Here is an 18748-nt window from a genome sequence, read left to right as displayed (position 1 = left end):
CACGCCTTCAACCCCAGGCCTCCGGATCTCTGAGTTTAGGGCCAGCCTGGTTTACAAAGTGAGTTTCAGGACAGCCAGAGTTGCAACCCTGTCTCAAAAAACAAAATAAAACAAACAAACAGAAACTCAATAAATAGTTGACAGAAGGACGGGTGGATGGATGGACGGGTGGATGGGTGGATGGGTGGATGGATGGACGGACAGACAGACAGATAGATAATAGGTAGACAGAAAGAATGAGGGCTCAGATAAATGGATGGACAAACAGACAAAACGAGGACAAGGGCCCAGTCCCAGGGCATCTTACCTAGACCAGAGGAAGAAGATACACTCCCGGTCAGAGAAGATGTCTCCATCTGGTCAGGGGACAGCCCCTCCATCAGAGGCAGAGACAACTCTGAAGAGGGCACAGAGGAATCATATATGCCCGAGTCCCGCGGCATATCCGAGGAAATGCCAGCTTTCACTGCATGCAGCAGGGGCTGCAAGGCAGGGCCACTCTCACAGGTGGGCTGGGTCTCAGTGTCTTGGTTCAGACCTGCACGCTGACTTTCCAGGTGTGGGTGTGAGTCAGCTAGCCTGGTGACCCCCAGTAGAGAAGCCTCGGCTTTTAGACAGAAGTCACTCTCCGGCCCTGATTTGCTCATGACATCATTTAAAACCAAACCTGAGTCAAACTTCTCCAGGACTGGCTCCTGGTGGCACACAGGGAGAGGATGGAAGGGCATAAACTGCTTCTCGAACCAATCAGGCTCCTCATCGATAAACTGGTGCATGTTGCAAATGGCAACATACAAGGAGCGGCCAGATTTGCTCCGGAAGTAGTTCCTTCTACTGCTATGCCCTGGCTGACCCAGCCCCTGAAGGCTGTGCTCTCCTGAGTGCAGATGAGAACACAGCTCAGGAAGGTTGTCCATGAGCTTGTACTTGGTGCTCAGGTCCAGAACGCAGGGGACATCGCCTTCACAGGAGTAATCAAAGTAGACAGCGATAAACTTGCTCAGTGCCGCGGATGAACTCTGCTTGGCCTGCCGAAGCTTTTCTGCAATGGCTGTCACGGCTACCAGGAAGAGCTCTCCATGGCCCCCGCCTCGACTGCCTCCTTTGTGTTTGTAGTTCTTCTTGTCCACGAAGTACTTCATGCCTTTGGAGCATACAACAATGATGAACTGGGACTCGTGGATCTTCTGAGTGACCCATTCTCTCTGCCCTTCTCTGCAGAGGCTGAAATCCTCCCAGAGGTCCAGCGCCACCTGGAAAGAGGACAGGTCACCTCGCTGCTTGTTCACACTGACCACTGCCCAGAGAGAAGACTGGAATAACCCAGTGAGTGAGGTCCCATCACCTGCCCCTCAGCCATTATTAGCAGGGATGTGTGCAGGTTCAGGGTTACAGGTGCATGCACAGAGGAACAGCTGGAACACTGCAGTTAACCACTGCGTGCACACACCACACTTCCTGAAATGCGTGCCACCCATGACATCATCTGGCAACATGGTGGGTCATTAGCATTGCTGCCTGATAGGTGAAGAGACAGAAGCCAGGGTTTTCTGCAACTTGTCTAATGGAACCAAGAATGTCCTCATGGAACCCATAGCATGACAGAGAGCTCAGAAGAAGAAGGAAAGAGAACAGTGTGTCGGATGAGTGAGGCTTTCGGATATAAGGAGCGGAAAGATCCTGCGGACAAGGCTAAAAGGCCTGAGAAGAGGATGTGGATAATGACCCCAGAACGTGCTGGAAATGGGGCTAGGACCTGGTGCCATCGCCATCCACAGGACAGAGGACCTCTGTGGCCAGGTCCGTAGACCCAGGGTTAGCCCACGGTTCCTCCGCTGTAGTATGGTTTTCTTGGTTCACCCTGTCTGGATTAAGTACCTTTCTTTACGGTGTCATAGCTCCACAAGGCCTGTGAACCATGAGGGTTTGGGTTAAGAGAGCCAAGAGAGTAGTGGAATCCCTGATACAGGAAAGAAAGCCAAGCATGTCTAATCCTTTCGAAGGAATTTACCTTTCAAACTACTTTCATCCCATAATGTAAGGAGCCTTCCTTGGCAACGTCACTGACAGCATTGCTCCTGTAGTTCAAGAGTTCCTAACAGCTAAACATGAACCATATGGAGGAAGGGCATCCTGGAAGGATTTCATTCTCCTGTTCTAAAATGGCACCCAAGAGAAGAAAGCCCCAATCTGCTGAAAAAGCTACCGAATCATCCCATGCTCCCCTGGCATCATGCACACGCAAGCTAACTGGGTATAGTAAAAATCTGTTTCTATAGCAACAAAAGCAATCCTACCAGTCTTTTGATCTGTGTATTTTGTTAAATCATGTGTGACATATTTTACAAAACTGTAAACACTCTGCACAGAGCTGATTTCATCATAAAGTGTTTTTTAATATATATATTTCTATCTCTGACTGAGCAATTGCAATGTGAGATGTTCTGATGATCAAGAAATCATCAGGAATGGGCCAAGAACTAGGAAGTTTAACAATCTGGACTAACTCCGCTATGGTAAGTCATTATCATACATGATGTTGTAGCTATTTAAAAAAAAACAACTTTATGTGCAATTTCATCTATGTACAAAAGAACAGGGCACAAACACACCACTTGTGCCTGTGCTATCCCAACACATCAGGCGACAGGCTACAGTGGCAGTGTTTCTCAGCAGCTGTGCACCTGCTAGACCCAAGGCCCCACAGGAGGAAATCCCACCAGCTTGTAAATGCATCTTGTTAACACCAGAGGGCGCTCCCATCAAAGAAAGGGCCAACTAGCAGTTCAAAAAAGGGAGGCAGGAAACATCAGACGATAATGGGGTGTGCCTTCCACAGTAGCTTCAGACTATACTCTAAAAATTAAGCATCACTGTCTACAGAAAAGCTACATGTTAATAGCTAAAAAAAAAAAAAAAAAAAAAAGCTGGGTATGGGGCGTAAGTGCTTTTAATGCCAGCACTTGAGAGAGAGAAGTCATGATCTCTGGGAATTAAGGGTCAGCCTGGTCTATACATGGAATTCCAGAACAGCCAGAGCTACATAGTGAGAGAAAAAAAAAAACAGAAAAGGAGGAAGCAGAGGAGGAAGAGGAGGATGAGCAGGAGAAGGGGAGAAAGAGGAGGAGGAAAAGGAGGGGAAAGAGGAGAAGAGAGAGCTAAGAAACCAGCACAGACATGCAAACACTTGGTAAATTCTGAAGCTCTCTCCTTTTACTTCCTGATTCTCTCTAAACACCGCCTTCTCACACCAGTCAACCTCAGCCTTCCCAGTTCCCAAGGTCCCTTCCAGGGGCAGCCCCGGACTCCACTGAGGCTCTGATTCTGCAGGAGCTCACATGCTATCAGGTGACGACCTCACGTCTGGTCACATGATCCACGGCAGGGCTCCCTTTTTCAGCACTTGCAAAATGTCCTACCATGTACATGTCACTCAAGGGTTTCAAGCACAAATGTGTCATGTGACACATTTACTGCTAATATCAGAAAGAACAAACTCAGACTGACTCTGGTTTGGAAAGTAAGGCACTGGGCGAAGACAGGTTTCCAGAACGCACTGGAGAGAAGGCACTGGAGAGGAATATGGATCTCATATCCTGCCCAGGGTAAGAGAAGAAACTGGATTCCGCACCTCACAGCCACAGAAATCCTGGAGGAAGTGGGCGAAGCACTGGACCACATTCATGTGATTCTGGCCGTCTTTACTGGAGTAGCAGAGGAAGACCTTGGGCCGTGGCCGGAGCCTGTCTCTGGGAAGAGCCGCAGCGTATGTGGAGGACTCGGGGCTTTCTTCATCTAAATGTGAATATATATTTTCTAAATTGGGAGAGAAGACAAGGTTGACACCTATAAACAAAGCTTTGCCTTTTCCACATGACCTGGGTCTCAGTGTCTTCAGGAATGAACAGCTGGACTGGGGCCCAGGGGCCTACAACAGAAATCCCAGTACTTGTGAGGCAGAGGCAAAAAGGCCAGAAGTTCAGGACCATCCTCAGCTACACAGCAAGTTGGAGGCTGGCCTGGGTTACATGAGATCCAATCTCAAAAGTCAATTTACCAAAAGGAACAGCTGACATCTCCATCTAGGGAGTCTCTGGTCTCCGACTCCACCAGCCTCAAGTTGCACTGTGAACGAGAGTCAGTTTCTGCAGCGGTATATCAAAAAGTAAAAAAATAAATAAATAATAAATGCGTTCAACAATCTTAAAAAGGTAAAGTGTACCAAAACTAACAAAAAGGTACAGCGTACCAAAGCAAACAAGCAAGCAAACAACAACAAAAAAATGACTTTTCTTTTGACAAAAGGTCTCGCTGTATCACCCAGGACAGCCTCCAATTCCTCCTTAGCCTCCCTCCCAAGTGGCTGGGATACCAAGCTTCTGCCACCATGCTTAAAACTTAAAGGACACAAGTCTAAAGTGAGCATCTTCATGACTTTTATGTAAGTTTACAGCTGGGTAAATGTAAGGTTCACCTACGGTTTTCCAGGTGAAATACCTAACTTATCAACATGACTCTGCTCTCATACCTCAGACCTCCTGAGTTTGAGAACTGGAGGATATGCCTGTCCATTGCCAGGTCCTAGAGATTACAAGCCAAATATCTGGATTCTGGGAACTTCTACTGAAGGAACTGGCAAGAAAGAATGAGGTGCCTCAAGCCCCTCCCGGAGGAACCAGGGTTTCCCACGCTCCATCTTAGTTGGCACCCGCCTGGGAGAGGAGAGGGCGCAGCACAGAGAGATGGATACCTTGCTGTTTCTTTCTGCACATCACGGTGAAGAGCGTCGCGAACGCCGAGATGACGACCAGAGGCACAGTGATGGCCACAGCTCGGATGGGTCCCGCCCAGGGAGAGTGCACTGGGAGAGTCAAAGAGAAAGCTTTTAAACTTAAACAGCAAAACAAGTTCGGGGGGCGGGGGTCCCCTTTTTGTTTTTAAGCGTAAGCTGATCAACAGGTTCCAGGGTCCCCAACTACCTCACTAGTTCTGCTGTGATTATAAGAGGATCCAATAGTTCTTTTTTAAACGGTTGTAGGAAAGAATTCAATAGTTCTGAATATGTTGAGCCAGTAAATAGCTGGGCATGAAAACTATGCCTAAGGAAAACCCCCTTTCCTACCGCTTTTCTTCCAAGGACAACTGCCTAGTCTCAGATGCCACGCTTTGATCTTCCTGAATGTGGAGGGAAACTCACTTGACGAATAATCCTTTGAGAGGGCCTGATCTGAGAGAGACTGTGTAGTTTCGTAAACCACGAAGAGCACAGAACACACTGGAAGCCTGCTCGCCAGAGTGAGACACCAGATGGAGGATGAAGCGCTTAGCTTACCTGGCCTGACCGCGTAATGCGCCACCTTCCTGGTTGTGTTATTGTCGTCCACCAGCTGCGGGACAGAAAGCGCTGGGTTACCGCTGTTCGGGTGACGGCGCATGCATGCGTCTACAAACTGCATCAACTGGTGACGTCACTGATCTTTCCATCACCAGGCAGTGGGAGCACAAAGCGAGAATAGTGGCGGCAGTTTTAAAAAGACGGAGCTGAGGAGACAGCTCCATGGGTAAAGGTACTTGTACAAGCTTGAAGACCTGGCCCCCAGGGCCTGCATAAAAGCCAGGAGTACAGTGTGAGTGTCTGGAATCCCAGGAGGAAGAGGCAGGACAAGTTAGTTTATTCAAAGTCATCCTCAACTCCATGGGGAGTTTGGGACTAACCTGAGCTACACAGGACTCGGTCTTAAATAAACAAGCAAAAAACTCAAAATTTTATGGGAACTGCTTCCTACGGAGTAACAACAGGGCATCCACGGCTGTACAGACCTCAATGACGTAACCCCCTGGAGAGACATTCTGGAGGAGGCAGCTGCTTGTCTCTGAATTCTGGTCCTACAAAGAAGCAAACAGCAGTTCAAATGCTCCCGTCTAGAAAAGGCCTCAGACCTCTTCTTCCCAAAGCTGAAGGAGATTTGCCACTGGTTTGCACAAACAAAAACAACCAACCAAGGGGCCTTGATCTGCTGCTAGTGACTTGGCTCAAGACCTGTTTCCCACTTCCTAGAGGTAAGACTATCAGTAATCAGGTGACCTCCCTGGGCCCCAGGTTTTCCACCTACAAAGGATGAATAGGAGGAATAGAAGGAAGCAGTCAGGATCCGAAGAGCAGAAAACTCTGGGATCGCCACACACACCTGGTAGATGCTTAAAATATAATGCAAACATAGAAAGATCTATGCTTTCGACCCCTTGCTTCTGTGACACCCCAAAACAGTCAAAGTGGGGCTAACCAAGGGCAGTGGTAAGTCGGCTAGAGACAGCCCCAGTGGCAAACAATCTCTAATACCCGCTGACCCTGGGAGCTTGACACCTACCCCAGCCACCAAACGTCACTTTGAAACAAGCATGTTCCTTACCTGCTTACACGTCCTCCGCCGGAAGGGGCCTTCGTGCTTGAGCTTATAGTGAAGGTAGAAGCCACGGAAGCCGAAGTTATGTGGCGCGTGGTCAAAGGACACTTGCACATCTGAGCCATGCTGGGTGATATTCAGATTTCGAGGCTTCCAGACTGGGGGGGAGAAAGGACCCAATAAGCACCCTAATGTCCCAACACCATAATGGGGTAACACTTGGAGACTTAACAGAAAGCTGTACTTACAGGGCTTACAGGCCATGTTGTCAGGTTGCAACAACAGGTCACAGGCTATTGTTTTAAAGAGAGAGAGAGAGAGAGACAGCTACTTTTAGTTTTAGGCCAGTTACATGGTTTTCCTTCTAAAACAAATTATAACTATTGAACAAATATATATACTGGGACTAGTGTGCTGGAGAAGGTACAAATCACATCAATTCAACAACGATTATCATTACAATCATGTTGTGTCTTAACAAGATTTTAAATGATAAAACATACAAATATTAATGCAGAGCATTTCATGCCACCCAAGGTAAGCTGGCGAAAGCCACCGTGGTTTTTAAAGCTTGTCCGACATTGCACGGCTTCAGGTTCCAAAGGCAGCGTAACTAACACCTTCTGTCACTCGGTGTGAGCCACTGTGGAGATGGCCACACACAAGAGGGCTCCTGAGGGGCTCCGGTAACCACACCAATGTCACCTCAACCTTCACCTACACTCTACTTTTCAGGCACGATTTTTCAAAAACACATTCTTTGAGTCTTCGATCTGATGAAAGCAACAACAGATGTAGCGTGCCCATGGTCTTGACCCAAAAGATATCATTTTAATAAGGAAAACAAGACATACAAAATAACTTGTCAGCACAGAAAACAACCTCATTAAGAATTTGACAAAAGGCCGGGCGATGGTGGCGCACACCTTTAATCCCAGCACTCGGGAGGCAGAGGCAGGCGGATCTCTGTGAGTTCGAGACCAGCCTGGTCTACAGAGCGAGTTCCAGGACAGGCTCCAAAGCTACAGAGAAACCCTGTCTCGAAAAACCAAAAAAAAAAAAAAAAAAAAAAAAAGAATTTGACAAAAGGACTAGAGGGACGGCTCAGCAGTTAAGAGCACTGACTGCTCTTCCAAAGGACCCAGGTTCAACTCCCAGTAATCACATGGCAGCTCACAGCTGTCTGTGACTCCAGTTATGGGGAATCCGGCACTCTCACACAGACATACATGCAGGCAAAACACCAGTCACATAAAATAAAAGCAAAACAACAACAGAAGAAAAAAAAAAACAACTTCACAGGGTGGGAGGCAGAGGCAGGTGGATAACTGTGAGTTCCAGGCCAGTCTAATCTACAGAGTGAGTTCCAGGACAGCCAAAACTACACAGAGTTTTGGGGAATATTATTTTCTGGTGTGTGACTTTTGTTTATGCTGTATTTGTTTAACTCTGTGAAGCTGTGTTACTGTGCCTGTCTAAGACACCTGATGGTCCTAATAAAGAGATGAACGGCCAGTAGTGAAGCAGGAGCAAGAATAGGCGGGGCTGGCAGGCAGAGAAGATAAATAGAGGGAGAAATCTGAGAGAACGAAAAATGAGAGAAGAAAGAGAGGAGGCCGTCAAGGGCCAGTAACCCAGCCAGTCGCGGAGTAAGAAGGAAAGAAAGGTATACAGAAATAGAGAAAGATCAAAGTCCGGAGGTAAAAGGTAGTTGGGATAAGTTAAGAAAAGTCGGCAAAAAGAAAAAAAAAGAAAAAAAAAAGGAAAAAAAAAGAAAAGTCGGCAAGAAACAAGCCAAGCTAGGGCTGGGCATTCATAAGTAAGAATAAGCCTCCGTGTGTGATTTATTTGGGAGCTGGGGGGCAGTCCCCCAAAAGCCAAAGGAGTAAAACATCTCAACCATAGAGAAACCCTGTATTGGAAAACAAAAAACAAACAAAAGATTTGGCAAAAAGAACCATGGATACAGGTTAGGGCTGAAACCAAACATCTCACCAATGAGGAAACCAATGAAGCCAGGCAAGGGGGTGCCAACCTGGACAGGCAAGTGGCCATCCAAGACCTAAACCCCAGGTGAGAAGCATGACCGGGGTCAGAGGGAAGCCACTGAAGGTTGCATGGTGACTAGCCACCATGAGAGAAGCCACATCCTGAATAAATGAGAGAGGAGGACACCTGGACTGCCAGAAGGTTGGTAGCTGGTAGTGTGGGCTTTGGAACTGGGCTTCTAGTGCTCAATGCTCCACTCCCAGCAAAGCCTTTTGCCTTCCGTGTGTGTGTGTGTGTGTGTGTGTGTGTGTGTGTGTGTGTGTGTGTGTGTGTGAAATGTATGCGGGGGAGGGCGTTTTCTTCAAAAGATTATTAACAGAGGTGGACTGCACTAATATTTATTTAAAAAGCATTTCAAATGAGACTGAATAAACTTTAACGTTAATTTAGTGAAGTTTTCTAGAAAAAAGGTGGTCTCGGGGATGGATTTTTCAAATTGCATTTGTCTATTTTGTATGTGAAGCACATGCATGCCACAGCCCACATGTGGAGGTCAGGACATCAGGGGGCAACTTTGGGGAGCTAGTTCTCTATTTTCTCATGTGGATCCGGTGAACTGAACTCAAGTGATCAGGCTTGCTGGTGTGTGGGTCCCTGTGTGGCCTTGCCAGCCTGAGATAAAGCCTTTTAATCCTATCCTAACCATCCTCATGATACCGTAACATTTTATCTTTCGGCCCTTCCCTTCGAAAACAAGCTCATACTTTTTATTCCCGGGCTGTGTTTTTGTTTTTAAATCACCTCTGCTATTTTTTTTTAAAGAATGCTAGAGACCAGAGCCTTGCCCTTGCACAAGCTAGGCAAGTACTCTACAGGCAAATTACAAAAATCAAACCCACCAATCAATCACACTGCTTTTATACATGATGCATTAATGGTGATCACAGTGTTGTCAAAAGACAAGTGGTGGGCTGGTGAAAAGGCCTGGCAAGTAAAGGCATCTGCACCAAGTCTGAGGACCCGAGTTTGATACCTAGGACCCAGACGGCAGAAGGAAAAGACCAACTCCCTCAAGTTATCCTCTGACCTCCACACACACACCATGGTGTCTATATACACCTACACACACACCTACACACACACCCCATGATGTATGTCTATAACCACACACACACACACACACCCATGATGTCTCTATATAACCACACATACACACCATGGTGTCTATATATACCCCCCCACACACACACCATGGTGTCTATATACACCTACACACACACCTACACACACACCCCATGATGTATGTCTATAACCACACACACACACACACACCCATGATGTCTCTATATAACCACACATACACACCATGGTGTCTATATATACCCCCCACACACACACCATGGTGTCTATATACACCTACACACACACATACACACACACCCCATGATGTATGTCTATAACCACACACACACACACCATGGTGTCTATAAACACCTATACACACACATACACGCACACACCATGGTATCTATATACACCTACACACACACATACACACCATGGTGTCTATATATACCTACACACACCATGGCACCTGCCTCACCCTGTACACATGTACACAAAATAAAAATAATTTAGCCAGGCATGGCAGCACACGCCTTTAATCCTAGTACTTGGGAGGCATAGGCAGGTGTATCCCTGTGAATTCAAGATTAGCTTGATCTACATAGTGAGATCCAGGACAGCTAGGGCTATACAGAGAAACCCTATCCCAAATAATAATAATAATAAATATTAATTAATAATAATAAATGTTTTAAAATAGCAACTGTCACCTGGCATGGCAGCACACGTTTGTAACTTTGGAGGCAGGGGCAGTAGGATCGTCATAAACTTGAAGTCAGCCTTAATTATATAATTAGGTTATAGAATAAGAAGACATAGTCTTCTTACTCTTTCTTCAGTTTAAGACCTGAAGAAAGTTTATTTATCTCAATAAATAAACAAATGAAAAACAATACGTAAATAAATCATCATACCTGAACTAAAACAAAGCAAAGAGAGGTGTCTCTGGTTGGGTCTGGACTAAAGGTTTTTGTTGGTGTGTTTTTCTTTGTATTGAGAGGATCTTGCTATGCAGCCCTGTCTACATAGGTCAAACTGTCCTCAGATTTGCAGTCATCTTCCTGCTTCTCCCTCCTGAATGCTGAGATTACAGGAATGTGCCCCACATCTAGGAAATAACTGCCAACCCAGCACATGCCAGGCAGACACTCCACCACTGGGCTACAGCCACAGCCTGCTAACCTTATTCACTCATTTTCTTTTTATTATTTTATGTGTATGGGTGTTTTCGCCTGCATGTATGTCTGTGCGCTTTGTGCTCTGGAGTCCACAGAGGTCAGAAGAAGGCACTGGATCCCCTGGAACTAGAATTATAGATGGTTGTGAGCTGCCACAGGGTTGCTGGGAATCAAACCCAGGTCCTCTGGAAGAACAGCCTGTGCTCTTAAGGGCTGAGCCAACTCTCCAGCCTTAGCCTTTATATTTGAAAACACATTTCTGAGCTGGTATAGTGGCTAACATCCTAACATGCATGAGGCTGAGGCAGGAGGATTGGCATGAGTTTTAGTCTAACCTGGGCTACCTGTTAAATTCCAGAGCAGTCTGGACTGTAGAGAGACCTCGCCCCATTTTTCTAATATGAATTTGCTTCTCACCCTGCTTACTTCCTATCAGTATCTGGTGTGCGTGTGAACACGTCTGCAGAGAGACCAGCAGAAGCAGAAATGACTCCTTTGGGAGACGGGCAGGAAAGAGCATACTCACCCCGGGTTCTGAAGAAGAAAGGGTGGTAATTGCTTTCATTTTTGATGGAGGGGAAAGGGACAATCTTGACAAAGTAATCTGTTTCAAATTTCATGTTCAGGAAAGGCTGGGATTCCATTCCCTAAAAGGGAACAAAGACACATATAGAGGAATTGTCCAGCCCACCCCCGTGCATGCACGAAAGGCCAGCCCTCCACACTGGCTGCCACTTAGACACAATTCCAGAGCCTAGCAGACCCCAGGAAAGCAGTCAGGTCTACTTGATGGACTGAGCTTTGCGTTGGGATCACTGATGCTAAAAACGTACAGTGTTGTCTGTCTGTAGACAAGAAAGCCATGGCACCTTAGTACTGAGCCTCACAGCTGGAGGGAGCAAAGGATGCGCTCACAGACACCTGAGACAGCCGCTGCTTCAGCGTAACCAGAGAGGTGTGTTTACCACAGTTGAGCCCTGCTGAAGCATTTTCCTGGATGTGTGGCAGGTTAAGCTGCTGCCTCCTATTCTCGCCCACCTTGGCTGGGCTGTGGTCCCCATAGTGGCCCCCAACTCTCCAATTTCAGACTTTCAATAGACCATTCAGACCTCTGGAACAATGGTGTCTTCTGGAGCCCATTCCCCGAGAGTGACTTACCATTCTTTTGAAGCTACTGTTGAGCTGCTTCGGGTCCTTTAGAATCAGTTGCTGGCACTGTCTTCCCTCTGACTTCAGCTCCTCCAGTATTACTCGAAATCCTTTCAGGAATTCAATGCCTAAGAAAGCAGAGGCTTTTATGAAATGCAGACCTAATTACTTCTGAACACACTTTCCCTCCTCCAAGGTCACATCCTCTCCAGCTTCACACCAAAGCTAAAGGATGTCTCCTCTGCCAGTGAGTTCACACAACAGAGCAACGCACAACCTTCGCTCATGCCTCTGGGGCAGGCAAAGTGAACGCTATCACTGTACCTAATACATTCTCTAGAGCACTCGGCCATTGGGACAAAATATCTATTGCTTTTGTGACACCTGGATTCAATATTTAGGCTCAAGTCTAAACCGATCACAAAGACTATAATGGAATGTGTAATTTCAGGCACACTGAGCTAACAATAATTCCCAGTGAATGCCGCCAAACTTTGTTTTTAATCTCAAGTTTCACTGGGAACTTACAAAATTCCCAACAAAGTGCATGTCTGCACCCAAGAGGGTTCATAGGCTGGAGATTATTTTAGGGGAATGTGGTCTTGCCCTAATCATGCCTGAAATGCAGATAGCCAAGGGCTGCCCAGTGTGTGCTCTGCACAGAGCCCTCGGAGGCCCCAAGCCGCCCACAGAGCTACTTGAAAGGCGCCGGCCCAGCCTCACCACCTGAGCTTCCTCCCACTGCACATCTGACGAGATGCTTTCAAAAGGATTAAGCTCTGCTGGCCACAGGAGCCAGCAATGGGGCTCTGTATCCCATGGAGACTGAGTGGACCAAGTGCAGCTGGAGATCCCCAAAGCTGACCTTGATTGTCAAGATATCGATTTCACATTCTTTCTGAACACCAGACAAGGAGACATTTTCAACCCTTCCCCTCCCGGGCCAAAAGTAATTACACAGGATGCAATTAACCAGGTGGGGAAATTATTGATGGCAAAGGTCACAGAAATCTTTTTCTCTTTTGAGCAGGTTCTCCAGTTCTGTAATTATTTGATGAAGAGAACATATTTCATGGTGGCTTGGGCAGAGAGGCCACAATTAAAGCCTCGTATTGTAGAAGCTGGTAGTGCTACAGTGCATAGCATTTTCAATCACAGAGCTTCCTGTGGGGAGAGAGTGGACCCACAGGGATGCGAACTTGAGGACACAACACAACATCTCCCTAGCACCAAGTACTTAGCTCTCGCGGGAGCTTGCCTTTTGAGATCGAAAAAGAAACAATGTTTGAACAAATCTTTACTACTTAAAAACTATGATTTGATTTATGTGCTGCTTCCAGAAAGACTGTTTAACAAAAGGCAGGTGGCTTGTAAAATTAATAAAGGCAAGCCTCCCCCAACGACTTAAAAACTGATCAGCTCGGGTAAACATAGATGGATAGACCTGGGTTGTTTTTCAAAGGTCGGACTGAAAATTATAGATGATTGAAAATCGTAATGGCAAATATGGGCTGAGGGGAAACTGAGGCAGCGAACTTAATTCCCAACACACATCTACCCTGAGCTGTCGACACTGTGAGGTTGCCTGAGGACTACGTGACGCTGGAGAAACACACTCCCACACTGGCTATTAGCAACGAACGCTGAGGCGGGTACCATGACTCCCATCTGCCGGGGACTGACTGGGCCCTGGGGTCACGTGGTGAGCAAAGGAAGCGCTGAGCTCTTGGTCAGTGCCCTTAATCCACAGGCTTTCCTGACTCCTGGGGCTAGAGAGATGGCTCAGCAACTAGGAGCACTGGCTGCTCTTCCAGGGGACCCAGGTTCAATCCCCAGCACCCACATGGCAGCTCACAGCTATCTGTAACCCCAGTTCTAGGGAATTTGACTCCCTCCCAATACATATATATATGCAGGCAAAATACCAATATACATAAAATAAAAAGATTTTTAAAAAAAAAATGGAAAGAAATCTGGCTTTATTTTACTTCTCCCTGGACAAATGCTGAAAAAAGGTCCAAGACCACTGCAAAGTCAGAGGGACAGTGGAGGGTTGGGACGCAGGTTCTGATGACAACAGCAGCTGCTCTCAGACAGCTTTCTCTGGTCACTGCCACCCCCACTTGGCACTCAGGGAAGCTGGGCCTCCAGTCTAAATGCCTCCCGTGAAAGGCAATCCCAGCTAAGTACGGCAGCACACACAGAGGACCCAGCATTTGGGAGGCTACGGCAGGAAGCATGGTGAGCAGTGAGCAGAAAGGCCAGCGCTGGCTACATAGCAAGATCCTGTCTCAAAAGACAAGAGGGAGCTGCTGAGTGGTGTGCTGGCCACACGCCTACTGCCAGCACTCTTGAAGTGGAGGCAAGAAGATCAGGATCTGGAGGCCATCCTGAACAACATGGTGGGTTTGAGGCCAGCCGGGGATACATGAGATCTTGTCTCAATAAAAAAACAAAAGTTAAACAAAAAGAAATTTTGCCAATCAAATGCATTCAATAAAGTTAAAGAATCTTAGGTTAGGATGCTAGAGAAATGGCTCAGAGGTTAAGAGCACTGACTGTTCTTCCAGGGTTCCTGAGTTCAATTCCCAGCAACCTCACAACCATGGCTAATGAGATCTGGCGCCCTCTTCTGGCCTGCACACATATATGCAGGCAGAATACTATATACATAATAAATAAATCTTTAAAAAAAAGAATCTTAAGTTATCCTGGCTTGACTCTCTCATGGGTATCAATTCGTTCAAAAAGACAGACTCAGTCAAACAAATTGGCCAGAGAAGATGGGCTTGCTTGTTTGCTATTTCTTTACTTCACCCCGAGTTCTACTGGCATTAAAGGTCTTCTAAAAAAATTTCAACTTGGTCTCCAACTCCAAAACTCACTGATTTTATGCTTTCTTAAGAAGAATTCTCCTGGGGTAAAAAACCGGGCTGGAGAGACGGCTTGGCAGTTTTGAGCACTGACTGCTGTTCCAGAGGACCCACATGGCAGCTCGTAAGTGTCTGTAAATCCCATTCCTGGGCGATCTGACACCTTCACACCATTGCACATTAACTAAGGTTAAATAAATCACTCACACACACACAAAATGTTAAAAACAAAAACACAAAATGTACCTAAGGTGGGCCCACACGTCATTGTGACCACAGAAACCACGTATGGTGGAAGCCAAAGCCAATATGCCCTTGGACAGGCCACGGCCACTTCCACCACCTCCCTTCTAACTAAGGCTAAAACACTCAACCTGGGCTATGGAGTAAAACCCTGTCTAAAAGTAAAAATAAATAAATAAATAAATAAATAATCACCAATATATTATCTTTTCAAACTCACAATTCTCTAAAACAAGGAAGGAAACAAAACACAGGGCACTACTTCAAGCTGTGTGTGCCCGGCAGGAGGAGACAACAAGGCACAGGGTGGGTGCCGTGTCCACTTCGCTCTCCGCTTCACTGTCATCAACAGCTGCTGGCATGGAGGCCACCACATATGGCCTCTCACCCTACACCATCCATTCCCCACAGGAAATGAGTGCTACCACTTACCAAGGGCCCCTGGGGACCAAAGAACCGTGACTGCCACTTGGTCCCGGCAAGCGTACTGGCTGATTGTGATGTTCTGGGCATCGGCAATTATGTGCTTCCCAACTGGATTCAAGTAGGTCGTACAGTCTAGAGAGGTGGGGAAAAGAGCGAGCACAGTTTAAGCTTTTAACCTTTATTTTCAATTTCGTCTTACCAGACTATGGAGAGTATGTCTACAGGTCCCAAAACCACTCTTAGTAAGAATGTCCTCGAGCTGGGCGGTGGCGGCACATGCCTTTAATCCCAACACTCGGGAGGTGGAGTTTGAAGCTAACCTGATCTATGAGCGACTTCCAGGACAGGTTCCAAAGGTACACAGAGAAACCCTGTCCTGGGGGAGAAAAAGAAAAAAGAAATCTCCTCAAAAGCTCAAATAAGACAGTAAAGTTGATTATGGCTTGGGAAATACATTACAGAGGGATGTACCTGCAGCAACAGAAACACACCTACTCTCCCGGATTAAACTGGACATTGCTAGGACTGCTGGACACAGGGCAGACGTTTGTGTGCTCATTAGCTTTGTTTCTTTCCCTACTCCTCTCTTCGGCCTGTGACAGTTTACTGAAATCCCTAAGAACTTGCATCAGCTCCACAGTTTCCAGCAGGAAGGAGTGACCACCTGTGGAGTGTGTTTGTTTTTAGAGGCCAAGAGGGCAAGTCTCTAGGGAAAAGGAACTAACCCGTGGGCGTGAATCCCCAGGGAGTAATTTCACAAGCAAACTGTTAAATGATGGGTATCTGTAATACAAGATGTTTGGGTGACAGGGATGACAGCTAAGATTCTCAAAGATAACCCCCATTAAATTACCCACAACCCCCATTAAATCTCCAAACCCCCAAATTAATAGCTCAAAAAGGGGGAAAAAAACCTTTGGTTTTTGTCTGACAGTGTCAATGTAGCCATTAAGCCAGTGAGCAGCTGTATCATCTGGTATTGCTTAACACACCTTCAAAACTGGCCCTAAGTTTGGAGGCAGAATCCTGCCGGAACTTAAGAGACCCACCACACACTGTGGCAGACACCCTTGCTGAGAGACCTGTTTACTGGCTTCCCAGGAGATATCAACTCCCGGTGTTCACATTGCCTCATCTCCATTTCTTTCTTATGACTCAACTTGGATCCCTCTTCTGCACTACTGCAAAGATCCTTCACACCATCTACCTGCACCGAGGACCCAGAGCATTTCCTGGGTGAAAGACTCCGGGACGGTTCTAAGGAGCTTATTAGTCAGTCGCTGTATTTCTCCCTCTTGCGAGCTGTGCTCATGTCCATGTTTATAATGAAACACGTTTGCTGGAGGCATTTGAAAACACGAAGGGATAAAGAACAATGCAAAAGTCATCCTGGGCTGGAGAGATGGCTCAGTGGTTAAGAGCACTAGCTGCTCTTCCAGAGGTTGTGAGTTCAATTCCCAGCAACCACACTGTAATGAGATCTGGCGCCCTCTTCTGGCGTGCGGGCATACATGGAGGCAGAATGTTGTATGCACAATAAATAAATAGTCATCCACGCTCTCGCCACACACAGGTAATGCGGTAGAATTCAAAGAGTGCCTCCCGAGCCTTTTGGCTTAATCATCTTCTTCTTCCTCCTTCTTACTGAAATACAACTGTGCGCTAGCTACACACCCAACTTTTCAGACTCTAGTTTCTGCAATACCTACATGCGGCTTTCTTGCCTAACCACATGAGGTACGATCCCCTTCTTACACTTCAAGTCTTAAAAAAGTTTGACTTGTATGTCAATATTACTTAGAAGGATGTTCATAGCTCTAAATTCTACTTGGCCTAAAACATGACTCTTGGGCTAGAGGGGAAGCTTAGTGGCTAAACTGCTGGCTCTACAAGGACCAGGCGGGCATGGCGGCTGCACCGCAGTTCCAGCCTTGGGAAGCAGAGACAGGGGATCCCCAGATCTCAAGATCCCCATTGAGACTGACTACAGCAGCAAGCTCTGGGTTTAACTGAGATCCTGCTTCAGTGAATGCGGTGGAAGGGTAATCTACGATGATTCTGACATCAGCTTCCAGTCTCCACGCACACAATCAACCACATGCGTGCACACACACACCCACACAGGCATCTTCACCCATGTGGGCCCACACACATGCAATGGCAACCAAGCTATCAAGCCATAGGCCACACCTGAGAAAGGTCACATAAACTTCCAAACAGACTGTCACTAACCTAACAAAAGGTCAGGATGTGGTTTTGCTCCTTTCTTTGTAATTTGGAGGATGCCTGATAGAGATGTTAATTCGAGCCTAGTGACAGCTAGCATACACAGCAGATAGGTAGATGCTGCCGTGATAAAAAGCCATTCACCTGGTTACCTAGGAGATAGAATGCTAATGTATTTCCCCTAAGTTAAGTTTTGGTATAAAGACTGTTTGGAGAATAAACAAAAAGAAATTTTTCAGGATGTGAACTCAGGATATCATGAGGGATCTGTGAGAATCTCCCTCCGGATGAAACCATGTGAGTCATGCCTTTATTCCCGAGCCTCCACGCCGGTCCAGAGAGAGATGTTTATGTTGGGGTCTGGGAGAGAAATAATTTACGGTCAGGGCTTGCACCGGAATCTGACAACACACATGAACGTGGAAAAAAGGAAAGAGATATACTCTCAAAATAATGCTGCTCCCTGAGTACAGAAGGGAACCACAGAATAGACCTGGGGTGACAACTAATTCAACATCCATATTGTACAAAGTCGAAAACTTCTTAGAACTTCTGGCTAGTCTTAGGAACCACATCTGGCTACACCCAGTGGGAATTCTACAAGACCACAATGAGTTGGAATTAAGAAACCAGTGGCTCCTTCAGACCAGAGAGGCTGCCCAGTTTGCCGGGTTCCATCCTTGCCTCCAGGCCTACACTTGGGTAAATTCACTCCATTCCCTGGTAGGGACCTACTGACATCTGCATTTGTTCTTAAAGACAAGGCTGTGTCCTAAGGGCAAGTCTTCACAGGAGAACTTTCTGAAAAGCATGGAAGACACTTGACCTGTTTGTTGTTCAAGCTCCCAAATACTTCAGGGGCTAAACAGAAGCTGAGCTGCTGTAACTGTTGACAAACCCAAACAGGTTCAGAAAACTAATCCCAGGATCTGCGGTATCCATGATGAAGCACGAGTGTGCGAACTCTGGATTTCTGAACGAAATGGCCTGACTTCTTCTCTGCGGTCAGGCCAGTTACTTACTGTCATATCTGAAGGTGATGTTGTACAGCCCGCTGCTTCGGCTGGCCAGCCCCACTCCCTGTGGGAAAACGAGAACATGATGCAGAGTGAAGCCAACTGCAGAGGCCCAGGGT

General features: G+C 46.7%; 1 protein-coding gene across 2 annotated transcripts in view; it reads right to left on the bottom strand.

Moving 5' to 3' along the window:
- Il17rd (interleukin 17 receptor D) overlaps window positions 1-18748 on the bottom strand; it is a 68627-nt gene that overhangs the window by 6665 nt on the left and 43214 nt on the right. The window contains exons 2-12 of one of the 2 annotated variants that reach the window (XM_075988856.1): window positions 18636-18693; window positions 15394-15519; window positions 11855-11973; window positions 11223-11343; window positions 6653-6697; window positions 6411-6562; window positions 5821-5886; window positions 5333-5387; window positions 4751-4861; window positions 3632-3816; window positions 308-1253 (exon numbers count right to left, since the gene is read on the bottom strand). In XM_075988856.1, coding sequence (XP_075844971.1) covers window positions 308-1253; window positions 3632-3816; window positions 4751-4861; window positions 5333-5387; window positions 5821-5886; window positions 6411-6562; window positions 6653-6697; window positions 11223-11343; window positions 11855-11973; window positions 15394-15519; window positions 18636-18693 — 1984 coding nt within the window. The remainder of the gene's footprint in view (window positions 1-307; window positions 1254-3631; window positions 3817-4750; window positions 4862-5332; window positions 5388-5820; window positions 5887-6410; window positions 6563-6652; window positions 6698-11222; window positions 11344-11854; window positions 11974-15393; window positions 15520-18635; window positions 18694-18748) is intronic. The other variant, XM_075988857.1, reaches the window with a different exon arrangement.

This window comes from Microtus pennsylvanicus, chromosome 10, assembly GCF_037038515.1.
Source record: "Microtus pennsylvanicus isolate mMicPen1 chromosome 10, mMicPen1.hap1, whole genome shotgun sequence".
Lineage (NCBI taxonomy): Eukaryota > Metazoa > Chordata > Mammalia > Rodentia > Cricetidae > Microtus > Microtus pennsylvanicus.
The sequence above is the reverse complement of the archived record's forward strand: the minus strand, read 5'-3'. Positions and strand labels throughout refer to the sequence as shown.